General features: G+C 43.0%; 1 protein-coding gene across 2 annotated transcripts in view; it reads right to left on the minus strand.

Annotated features, from left to right (window-relative positions):
• nek7 (NIMA-related kinase 7) overlaps window positions 1–12,768 on the minus strand; it is a 157,164-nt gene that overhangs the window by 55,066 nt on the left and 89,330 nt on the right. For both annotated transcript variants that reach the window (XM_023998175.3, XM_023998176.2), the window contains one exon: window positions 2,091–2,231. In XM_023998175.3, the coding sequence (XP_023853943.1) occupies window positions 2,091–2,231 (141 nt within the window). The remainder of the gene's footprint in view (window positions 1–2,090; window positions 2,232–12,768) is intronic.

Genomic DNA, 12,768 nt, shown 5'->3' on the forward strand with positions numbered 1-12,768 from the left:
CGTGATTTGGCTGGAGGAATGGGAGGAAGGAATATACATGCATTATGATCTGCATGTCATTGTGGCAGTAAGGGGAAAACACTGCATGAAACCCTCTTTACTCTTCAGTTAACATAGAGAAGAATCTCCCTCCATCAAAAACTTCTCCCAACTTTAAAAGGATTAGGCACCAAACAGAATTTAAGGAACACCAGAAAGCGGTAGATTTTTTTATATATAGCTTAGGCTTACATTAGACTTATATAAATCCTACCTTTGAAGCACATCTCATGAGTAGCAGACCATTTTACTTTACTCGTGTCAATCTAATTTGCCTAGAGCTAATGTCAAGTTAATAGGTTGTTAGCTAGCTCGGTAACATGAATGAACAGGATTACTTTAAAAATGGCCTGCGACAGGCCTCCCGGGTGGCGCAGTGGTCTAAGGCACTGCATCCCAGAGACTCTAGGTTCGAGCCCAGGCTCTGTCGCAGCCGGCCGCGACCGGGAGGTCCATGGGGCGACGCACAATTGGCCTAGCGTCGTCCGGGGTAGGGAGGGTTTGGCCGGTAGGGATATCCTTGTCTCATCGCGCACTAGCGACTCCTGTGGCGGGCCGGYCGCAGTGCAGGTGCGCGTACGGTGTACAGTGTTTCCTCCGACACATTGGTGCYGCTGGCTTCCGGGTTGGAWGCGCGCRGTGTTAAGAAGCAGTGCGGCTTGGTTGGGTTGTGTTTCGGAGGACGCATGGCTCTCGACCTTCGTCTCTCCCGAGCCCGTATCTGCCAAGAACACCTTGCCTCTATTCACCTGTTATTGCCACCGAAACCTTCTAAGATCAGTAAAACTACTTAACAGATGGATTACCACGAAAAATTTGGAGAAAAGGCGGGCGTCCAAAGTAATGTAATTTAAAAAATGGCCTGCGACATTGTTTTTGAAATTAGTCATCATATGCTGGCCATTAATCGTACAGGAGAAAAAAACAGAAACTCTGGTAAGTATGGGGCAAAGTTTTTCTAACCTTTTGGGCTAGTAGGACCACGCCTTTTCTTTGCTGTAAAGCTGCAAAGATTCCTGTCGCCAAGTTGTCATTCATTTTCCTCTGTGACTAGCAAAACTTGCCAATTGCAAAGCCTACTCAGACTGGCCTTTTGCTCTTGGTTATACCAGCGATGAAATAACAATGTATCAACTGTGCTCGCTTCTGCCACCCTGCTCTAATGTAAAACATTTACAAATGTAACAACAGAAGACATCAGGGTCTGCAACCCCGCTCCCATCAATAACTTCAAACTACTAGTTAAAAAACTGATGGAGGGAATAGATGCAAAGGAAGAGCGGATGGAGAGACATGCAGGTGAGTGATGGCTGGAAAGAGATATCGGCTGGCTGATCACAGATGCTCTACATGAGATACGCATGAAAGTGAAGTGGACATTATTGGACCGGTATATRGTGTATACACTAGTAGAGAGTAATYATCACAAAGCAGGATGAACTACAAAAGTATATTTCCTAAAGAAAATGTGTGTACTTGTTAGCTTGTCTTAAAGTATTTATGGTTGTAAAATAAGTTGCAGCAGTGTTAATGACTGCAGTAGTAACGGTAGTGACTGGTTATAGTTGAAAAAGTAGGTAGATGGAAATATTGATCGATTGAGTGATTGATTGATCAGATAGCCTGAACATGTGAAAGTTAGATTGGTGTCTCTAGTTCAAGAGTTACCATTACTGTTGGTGGATTATTTTGTGCTAATTATTTTATGCCCCCAAAATGTTTTAAACGGTTAAAGCACGAGGGCGAGCGGAAGAAGGCAAATTATAATAATACGAGTATGTGTAATTTCTAGAGTGGTCTTGCTTTCAGCAAGTACACTAATAAATTTGATAAGTTAGTCAGCTAACTTTGATAAACATTCATATATAGATCTTGATTTYAGTCGGTTATACAATTTAAAAATCAATCTTTCTCTATGAACTAGAAAATATGAAGTAGTTTGAGAATATGTAGGAAAATTGGTGACATCATACCCCTGAAATGTGTCCTTGGGTATCTTGAAAGGTGGGGGGAAAATGATGATGTGTGCTGTGTGTGTGCGCCTCTCTCACCTGAACCTTCTTGAGGGCCATGGAGGTGTTGTCCATCAGGTACCTGGCCCGGTACACCTCACTGAACTGGCCCCGCCCAATCTTCTTCTCAATCTGGAAGTTAGCCAGAGAGTTGTGGCCCATGTCCGGCTGAAGCGGCTTCTGCAAGGCCGACACAGACAACACAGTCACACACACACACGTAGGCCTACACCCCTGATGCTTTCCCTTGCAGTTATGATTTGAGTTTTACAGCATGTTGAACATGGAATCGTTTACAATAGATTGTGTGATAAAGCAGAATCCATCTCATCTCCTCGTTTTTCTGCTGAACATTGCATTTCCTGTCCAGAAAAACAACATTGAACTTAGTGATTATTTATGCATATTTACAGTTAAAGGGATAATTCAGGATTTGCCAATGAGGCCTTTTATCTACTTCCCCCAGCATCAGATGTGGATACCATTTCTATGTCTCTGCGTGCAGAGATGGAAGTTGCTAACTAGCGCTAGTGAATTGCTAACTAGCGTTAGCATAATGACTGGAAGTCTATGGGTATCRGCCAGCAGCTTTTGCCCACCTGATATATACTGAACAAAAATATAAACGCAGCATGTAAAGTGCTGATCCCATGTATCATYAGCTGAAGTAAAAGTTACCTGAAATGTATCTCAAATTTTCTGCACAAATTTGTTTGCATCCCTATTAATGAGCATTTCTCCTTTGCCAAGATAATCTATCCACCTGACAGGTGTGGCATATCAAGAAGCCGATTAAACAGCATGATCATTACACAGGTGCATCTTTTGATGGGYACAATACAAGGCCACTCGAAAATGTGCAGTTTTGTCAACGTTGTTTGAGAGAATTTGGCAGTACGTCCAACCGGCCTCACAACCGCAAATGTGTAACCACGCCAGCCCAGGACCTCCACATCCGGCATCTTCACCTGCGGGATCATCTGAGACCAGCCACCCGGACAGTTGTTGAAACTGAGGTCTATTTCTGTCTGTAATAAAGCTTTATTGTGGGATAAACCAGCTGCACCCCTGCCCAGTCATGTGAAATCCATAGATTAGGGCCTAATGAATATATTTAAATTGACTGACTCCTTCTATAAATTGTAACTCAGCATAATCTTTGAAATTGTTGCATGTTGCATTTGCATTTTTGATCAGTATAGAATACCTCAGGGTAAGCTGCACACCCTTTTATCCACCAAGAGAATTCTCATCCGAAAATGCATCACCGCTGTTGCTACATCCTCCACAAGCCACACACCATTCTCGAACCATAAGCAAACAAGAAACGCTCACCCAGAGGCAGCGTTTCCTGGAGACTTAAAACCCACCTACCTCACTTCTACCAACAAGTCTCTTGCGCCACTAGGGGTGCTAAAACGCTTATTCTTAAACTTTTATTCTACCCCCAAAATGCATACAAGGCCCTCCTCATCCTCCCTTCAGCAAATCTGACCATGACTCCAGTCTCCTGCTTCCTGTTTACAAAAAAGCTCAAACAGGAAGTACCAGTGATGGGCTCAATATGGAAGTGATCAGATGTAAGAGACTGTTTTGCTAGTACAAACTGGGATATGTTCCGGGATTCATCCGATAGCATTGAGGAGTTTACCACAACAGTTAAGGGCTTCATCAATTAGTGCATAGACAATGTCGTCCCAACACTGAGAATGTATCCAAACCAAAAAGACTACAAAGACTATGAGGTTAAAGTGCAGACTGTCAGTTTTCATTTGAGGGTATTTTTATCCATACAGGTTGTACARAGTCCCCCCATTTTATGAGAACAAAAGTATTGGGACAAATTCATATATGTGTATTGATATAGTGAAAAGTTTAGTATTTGGTCCCATATTCCTAGAACACAATGATTACATCAAGCTTGTGACTCAGGAAACATGTTGAATGCATTGGCTGTTTGTTTTGGTTGTGTTTCAGATTATTTTGTGCCCAATTGAAATGAATGGTAAATTTATTCTGTCATTTTGGAGGCACTTTTATTGAAAATAAGAATATAATATGTTTCTAAACACTTCTACATTAATGTGGATGCAACCATGATTACGGATAGTCCTGAATGAATTGGGAATAATGATGAGTGAGAAAGTTAGACGCACAAATATCATACCCCTCACCATTACAATAACAGGGGAAGTTAGCATTTTTTGGGGGGTATGATATTTACAGTATACCTCTAACTTTCTCACTCATCATTATTCACAATTCATTCAGGATTAACCCCTCCCTCTGCAACTGGATTCAGGACTTCCTGACGGGCCGGCCCCACGTGGTGAGGGTAGGCAACAACACCTCTGCCATGCTGACCCTCAWCAAGGGGGCCCCTCAGGGGTGTGTGCTTAGTRCCCTKCTGTACTCCCTGTTCACCCATGTCTGCGTGGCCCCACACGACTCCAACACCATTGTCAAGTTTGTTGACGACACAYCGGTGGTATATATGATCACCGACGGTGATGAGTCAGCCTTCAGAAAGGAGGTCAGATACTTAGCAGTGTGTTGCCAGGACAACAACCTCTCCCTCAACATCAGTAAGACCAAGGAGCTGATCGTGGACTATAGGAGAAAGAGGGGAGAGCACGCCCCCATCCYCATCAACAGGGCTGTTGTTGCGCGGGTCGAGAGCTTCAAGTTCCTTGGAGTCCACATCACCAACAAACTAATATGGTCCAAAACAGGAGGCTGAAAAGATTTGGCCTGGGCCCTTGGATCCTCAAAAATTCATACAACTGCACCTTCGAGAGCATCTTGACTGGCTGCATCACTGTTTGGTCTGGAAAATGCACCGCCCTTGACCAGAAAGCGCTACAGAGCTTGGTGCGTACAGCCCAGTACATCACTCGGTCCAAGCTCCCTGCCATCCAGGACGTCTGTCAGAGAAAGGCCCGAAAAATTGCCAAAAACTCCAGCCACCCAAACCGTCCGGCAAACAGTACAGGAGCATCAGCTCGGACCGCTCCGAGACAGTTTCTACCCCCAAGCCATAAGACTGCTAAATAGTCAATTAATGGTACCCAATCTATCTGCACTGACTATATCTTGCACTGACCCTACGCACACTCACTAGACTATATAGATACACTCTACATTAACACTCCCACACAGATGCACACAACACACACCCTGACACAACACAAACACACTTTCATACACATTTGTACACTCATTATTTGCTGCTGCTACTCTGTACTTTATTTTGCTCGTATTATCATCTATCCTGATGCCTAGTCAATTTATCCTGCCTTCATGTACATACAGTATCTAATATATAATATAGATATATAAATAAAACGTAATTCCTCATATATATATATATATATATACACATATTTTACTCTTCATCGTTGGGCAGGGCTTGTAAAGCAAGCATTTCCCGGTAAGTCTACACCAGTTGTATTCGGCGCATGTGACAAATTAAATTTGATTCGATTTTAGCATGCTAGCAGATAGAGCATTGACTGGAAGTCTGTGGGTAACACTAGTTAGCATTGGCTCAGGAAACTGCCTCTAACTTCCTTCATACTGGACACAGAGACATCAAAATGGTATACACGAGTTCATCTGACTCAAAATTCCAAAGTATCCCTTTAACYGAGAAAAAATGTGACTCTTCCTGAACCACTAAATCTTATTAGGTCATTATTATGTCCAACGAGGACAATAATTTGAGTGTGTGTCTGTGCTGTAGTCTGCCATGGCACATCACAGTTAACATGACGCTGCTGCACTTGAGGTGACTTATGTTGGACCAGTCAGCTAGCGACAAACCCCCCCCCCCCCACAGTGCCCTCCTCTTCCAAGGGATGCATGTGGCGCCCTGAAACTCGGCTCGCCAGTGAATGTCTAAAATTAAAAAGCTAAGAAAACAGGCTGGAATGAGCCTTGGGGCTGTGATGAGTGAAAACACACAGAGAACAGTGTGACCTTTGCAGCCATTTTATAAGCGTGTCTGTTGGTGTGGTGGAAGGAGAGAGGAGGCGACAGATATCACAATGCCACATGTCACCGGTGCCTGGCCCCGACCACGACCCGGGGACACCCTCACAGGCAGGCAGACTCTGGGAAGGAGAAGGAGAGGAGGGTGAGAGCACAGTGTCATGATGGAGGGAGGGAAGGAGCAGCTTTAGATGTGTTCACATCAGATTCGTTTCACAATTAAACAAAGTCTACATGAACAGAACACAGACCTGCGGCAAAGACAGAAGAGGTTCCTAGGACAACACACACACTAGGGCTGGGCTGGTGAGCGATSTCTAATATTAAAGAAGTCTCGCGGTATTGCTTGCCTGAGGTAGAGTACCTTATGATAAACTGAAGACCACACTATCTACCAAGAGAGTTCTCATCTATATTATTCGTAGCTGTCTATTTACCACCACAGATCGATGCTGGCACTAAGGCCACACTCAAACAACTCTATAAGCCCATAAGCAAACAAGAAAATGCTCACCTAGAAGCGGCGCGCCTAGTGGCCYAGGACTTTAATGCAGACAAACTTAAATTAGTTTTCCCACAGTTTTACCAGCATGTCACATGTGCAACCAGAGAAAAAAAATGAATCTCTACACCACCTCAGTCACCGGCTTCATCAATAAGTCATCGACGACGTCATCCCCATACTGACCGTACGTACATATCCCAACCAGAAGCCATGGATGACAGGCACATCCGCATCTATCATAGCACAAGAATTTCGCTACACTCACATTAACTTCTCTAGGGTACGTGAGATGTAGCGTCCCACTCTTCAACAGCCAGTGAAACTGCTGGGCGCCAAATTCAATATACAGAAATACTCATTATAAAAATTCAGAAACAAAACATATTTTACATAGGTTTAAAGATTAACTTCTAGTGAATCCAACCACTGTGTCAGATTTAAAAAATGCTTTACCGGCGAAAGCATACCTTACGATTATTTGAGAACATAGCCCAGCAGACAAATCATTACAAACAGTAACCAGCCAAGTAGAAGAGTTAAACAAGTCAGAAATAGAGATAGAAATATCACTTACCTTTGATGATCTTCATATGGTTGCACTCAGCAGACATTCATTTGCTCAAATGTTCCTTTGTTCGATAGTCTCTTTATATCCAAAAACCTCTTTTGTTTGCGCGTTTTCTTCAGTAATCCACAGGCTCAAACGCAGTCAAAACAGGCAGACAGAAAATCCAAATTGTATCCGTAAAGTTCATAGAAACATGTCAAACGATGTTTAATTCAATCCTCGTGTTGTTTTTAGCCTAAATAGTCAATAATATTTCAACCGGACAATAACGTRGTCAATATAAAAGGTAAACAAGAAAGGCACTCTCTCGGTCGTGCGCATGAAAAAGCTCTGTAACACTTTAGGGTCCACTCATTTCAGACTGCTCTTACTTCCTAWTTTTTCAGAATACAAGCCTGAAACAATTTCTAAAGACTGTTGACATCTAGTGGAAGGCATAGGAACTGCAATTTGAGTCCTAAGTCAATGGATACTGTAATGGCATTGAATAGAAAACTACACACAAAAAAATTACTACTTCCTGAATGGATTATGCACAGGTATTCACCTGCCAAATCAGTTCTGTTATACTCACAGACACTATTTTAACAGTTTTGGAAACTTTAGAGTGTTTGCTATCCAAATCTACCAGTTATATGCATATCATATCTTCTGGGCCCGAGTAGCAGGCAGTTTAATTTGGGCATACTTTTCAACCAAAATTCCAAATGCTGCCCCCTACCCTAGAGAAGTTAACATCTGCTAACCATGTGTACGTGACCAATATCATTTGATGTGATTAGAGCTCAAGGCTAGAGCTGTAGCTTTCAAGGAGTGGGACACTAATCCGGACCCCTATAAGAAATCCAACGTTGCCCTCAGACAAACCATCAAATGAGCAAAGCGTCAATACAGGATTAAGATTGAATCATACTACACCAGCTCTGACGCTCGTCGGATATGGCAGGGCTTGAAAACTATTACGGACTACAAAGGGAAAGCCAGACGCGAGCTTCCCAGTGACGCGAGCCTATCAGACGAGCTAAATGCCTTTTATGCTCGCTTCGAGGCAAGCAACACTGAAGCATGCACGAGAGCACCAGCTGTTCTGGATGACTGTGTGATATCGCTCTAGGTAGCCGATGTGAGCAAGACCTTTAAACAGGTAAACATTCACAAAGCCGCGGGGCCAGATGGATTACCAGGACATGTTCTCAAAGCATGGGCGGACCAACTGGCAAGTGTCTTCACTGACATTTTCAACCTCTCCCTGACTGAGTCTGTATTACCTACATGTTTCAAACAGACCACCATCGTCCCTGCGGCCAAGGAAGCGAAGGTAACCTGCCTAAATGATTACCACCCCGTAGCACTCACGCCAGTAGCCATGAAGTGCTTTGAAAGGCTGGTCATGGCTCACATCAACAGCATCCTCCCGGATACCCTAGACCCACTCCAAATCGCATACCGCCCCAACAGATCCACAGATGACACAATCTCAATCGCACTCCACATTGCCCTTTCCACACCTATGTGAGAACGCTGTTAACTTCTTTGGGAAAGGGGGGCAGTATTGAGTAGCTTGGATGAATAAGGTGCCCAGAGTAAACTGCTTGTTACCCAGACCTAGAAGCTATGATATGCATATAAGTAGTAGATTTGGATAGAAAACTCTAAAGTTTCCAAATCTGTTAAAATAATGTCTGTGAGGATAACAGAACTCATATGGCAGGCAAAGACCTAAGACAAATCCAACCAGGAAGTGGGAAATCTGAGGTTTGTAGTTTCATTTAAGTGATTGCCTATCCAATATGCTGTGTCTATGGGGCCAGATTGCACTTCTCAAGGCTTCCAGCAGATGGCAACAGTCTTTAGAAAGTTGTTTGAGGCTTCTATTGTGGAAGGGGATCGAATAAGAGCTGTTTCAACAAGTGGACTAGGCTGAGGCCAATGCGTTGTTTCCTACGCGGGCACGCCGTTCCTTCTTTTTCCTCTGTAATGAATACGCTAATGTCCGGTTGGAATATTATTGAAGATTAATTATAAAAAGACCCTAAGGATTGATTGTAAACATCGTTTGACATGTTTCTACAAACTGTAATGGAGACTCTGTGACTTTGTCTGGATTGTTTGCGGCTCGGCATCTGTGGCCTTTGAATAGTTGGAACTACAACGCGCGAACAAAGCGGAGGTAATTTGGACATAAATATGGAGTAAATCAACAAACGAACATTGTCCTTTGGAGTCCTGGTGTGCATTCCGATGAGATCAGCAAAGGTAAGTGAAGATTTATCAATGCCTATTTTTCGACTTTGTTGACTTCCAAAGTTTGGCGGGTAACTGTATGGCTTGCTTTGGTGGCTGAACGCTGTACTCAGATTATGTAATATTGTGCTTTGGCCGTAAAGCGTTTTTTGAAATCTGGAACACGCGGTTGCATTAGAAACAAGTTTATTCTTTATTCATGTAAAACATGTACTCTTCATCAAGTTTATGGATGAGTTTTTTGTTATTTGATGTGGCCTTCTCGTGCACTTCTCCAGGTGTTTTTTGGAGGCATTTCTTGACATGGGCGCCAATGTAAACTGAGGTTTTTGGTATCAAATATGAACTTTAACTCAAACAAGAACATATGTATTAGTGTAACATGAAGTCCTATGAGTTGTCATCTGATGAAGATCATCAAAGGTTAGTGTTCCTCTTTATCTATATTTCTGCTTTTTGTGTGACTCATCCTTTTGGGGCTGGCGAAAATGGCTGTCTTTTTTTCTCTGTGATTTGGCGGTGGACCTAACATAATGTTTTTGTGTGCTTCGCAGTAAAGCCTTTTTGAAAAATCGGACACTGCGGTGGGATTAACAACAAGATTACCTTTAAAATGGTAGAATACTTGAAGTTTTGGGAATTTTAATTATGAGATTTCTGTTTTGAATTTGGCACCTGCATTTCACTGGCTGCTTGGCGAGGTGGGCGCTAGCATCCCGAACGATCCCAGGGAGGTTAATTGACTACAGCACAGCTCCGGTTCAACACCATAGGGCCCACGACGCTTTATCACTAAGGCTAAGAACTGGGATAAACACTCTCTCTGCAACTGGATCCTGGACTTCCTGACAGGCACCCACCGCCCAGGTGGTAAGGGTAGCAACAACCCCTACCACTTGGGCCCTCAGGGTGTGTACTTATATTCACTCTTGTACTCCCTGTTCACCCATAGATGTGCGTGACACAAAACAGACTTCAACACCATCATTAGTTTGCTGGAGACACAACAGTGGCTAGGCCTGATCACCGACAACGATGAGACAGCCTATAGGGAGGTAGAGAATGCGCAGTGTGGTGCTAGGCAACATGTCCTCAATGTTGAGCAAGACAAAGGAGCTGATCGTGGACACAGGAAAAGCGGGCCGAACAGGCCCATTATCAACGGGGCATATTGGAGTGGGTCAAGAGTTTCAAGTTCCATGGTGTCCACTCACCAATGACTATCATAGGTCCAAACACACCAAGACAGTGAAGAGGGCACGACAACACCTTTCCCCCCTCAGGAGATTGAAAAGATTTGGCATGGGGTCCAGATCCTCAAAAGGTTATTTCAGCTGCACCATCGAGAACATCCTGACGGTTGCATCACGCGCTGGTGGCAACTGCTCAGCATCTGACCGGTAAGGCAATACAGACGGTGTGGCGTACGGTCCAGTACAATCACTGGGGGCCAAGCTTCCTGCAATCCAGGACCTATATAATAGCGACGGTGTCAGAGGAAAGCATAAAATTGTCAGAGACTCTCAGCACCCAAGTCATGAACTGTTTTCTCTGCTACCGCACGGCAAGCGGTACCGCATGGAGCGCACACGTGTAGGACCAAAAGGCTAATTAAAAGCTTCTACCCCTAAGCCATAAGACTGCTGAACAATTAATCAAATGGCCACCAGACTATTACATTGACCCATTTGTTTTGTACTCTGTTGCTACTCGTTGTTTATTATCTTATGCATAGTCACTACACCCKWACCTACATGTACAAATTACCTCTAACCTGTACCCCTGCACACTGACTCGGTACCRCTTGCATATAGCCTCGTTATTGTTATGTTATTGTGTTACTTTTTACTTTAGTTTATTTGGTAAATATTTTCTTCACCAACAGTGCAGTTCAAGAAGAGTTATGTGCTTGTAAGTAAGCATTTCACGGTAAGGTCTACACTTGTGTTCGGCGCATGTGACAAATAAAGTTTGATTTGGCCAAAATATTATGAATATATTGTTCATTTTATTATTGTCCAAAATATTATTGTTCATTTTTTGACAGTATTTTGTGTTTTTGAATAAAAGTTTAAAATTTGCTTTATGAGTTGTGCATGACCCTAGGCTGGCAACACATAAATGCCAAATCATTTTGCTCGGCCTCAACCCGCAAGGCACTACAGAGTAGAGGTCGACCGATTATGATTTTTCAGCGCCGATACCGATTATTGGAAGACAAAAAAAGCCGATACCGATAATAAAAAAAAAAATATATATATATATATATATATATCATACACACACACACACACACATTTTTGTAATAATGACAATTGCAACAATACTGAATGAACAATGAACACTTTTATTTTAACTTAATATAATACATAAATAAAATSTATTTAGTCTCAAATAACATGAGAACATATGTTAAAACGAACCACCAGCTTTCATGGGTCTTCAATATTCCCAGTTAAGAAGTTTTAGGTTGTAGTGCAGAAAGCAGAGCTTGTCTGCATGGTCCCCTGTCAGTCTGCTCCTCAGCTAAACACAGACCTTATTTGAAGTAGATCAAGACATTCTCTATGGAAGACATAAACGGTAAAATAAAGAAGGTACCCCTTTCAAGTTCAGCCGCAAGTTATGACAGGAATTATAACGCGTCAACTATTTCTCTCTAAACCATATACCTTTGACTAATCCGGAAACTATCACCTCGAAAACAAAACGTTCATTCCGTTCCGTATTTTATCTAACGGGTGGCATCCATGAGTCTAAATATTCCTGTTACATTGCACAACCTTCAATGTTATGTCATAATTACGTAAAATTCTTCGCAGAGAGCCAGGCGGCCCAAACTGTTGCATATACCCTGACTCTGCGTGCAATGAACGCAAGAGAAATGACACAATTTCACCTGGTAATATTGCCTGCTAACCTGGATTTCTTTTAGCTAAATATGCAGGTTTAAAAATATATACTTGTGTATTGATTTTAAGAAAGGAATTGATGTTTATGGTTAAGTACACATTGGAACAATGACAGTCATTGATTGATTGTTTTTTATAAGTTTAATGCTAGCTAGCAACTTACCTTAGCTTCTGCATTCGCTAACAGGCAGGCTCCTCGTGGAGTGCAATGTAATCAGGTGTTAGAGCATTGGACTAGTTAACTGGCCAGCAGCATACCACCCTGCATACCACTCTGGCTTGCTTCTGAAGCTAAGCAGGGTTGGTCCTGGTCAGTCCCTGGATGGGAGACCAAGGTGCTGCTGGAAGTGGTGTTGGAGGGCCAGTAGGAGGCACTCTTTCCTCTGGTCTAAACAAAGATCCAATGCCCCAGGGCAGTGATTGGGGACACTGCCTTTGTAGGGTGCCGTCTTCTTTCACGGACAAACGCCACCCGAGGGTTCATTTAAAATCCCTGGC

Source organism: Salvelinus sp. IW2-2015, linkage group LG13 (genome assembly GCF_002910315.2).
Source record: "Salvelinus sp. IW2-2015 linkage group LG13, ASM291031v2, whole genome shotgun sequence".
Lineage (NCBI taxonomy): Eukaryota > Metazoa > Chordata > Actinopteri > Salmoniformes > Salmonidae > Salvelinus > Salvelinus sp. IW2-2015.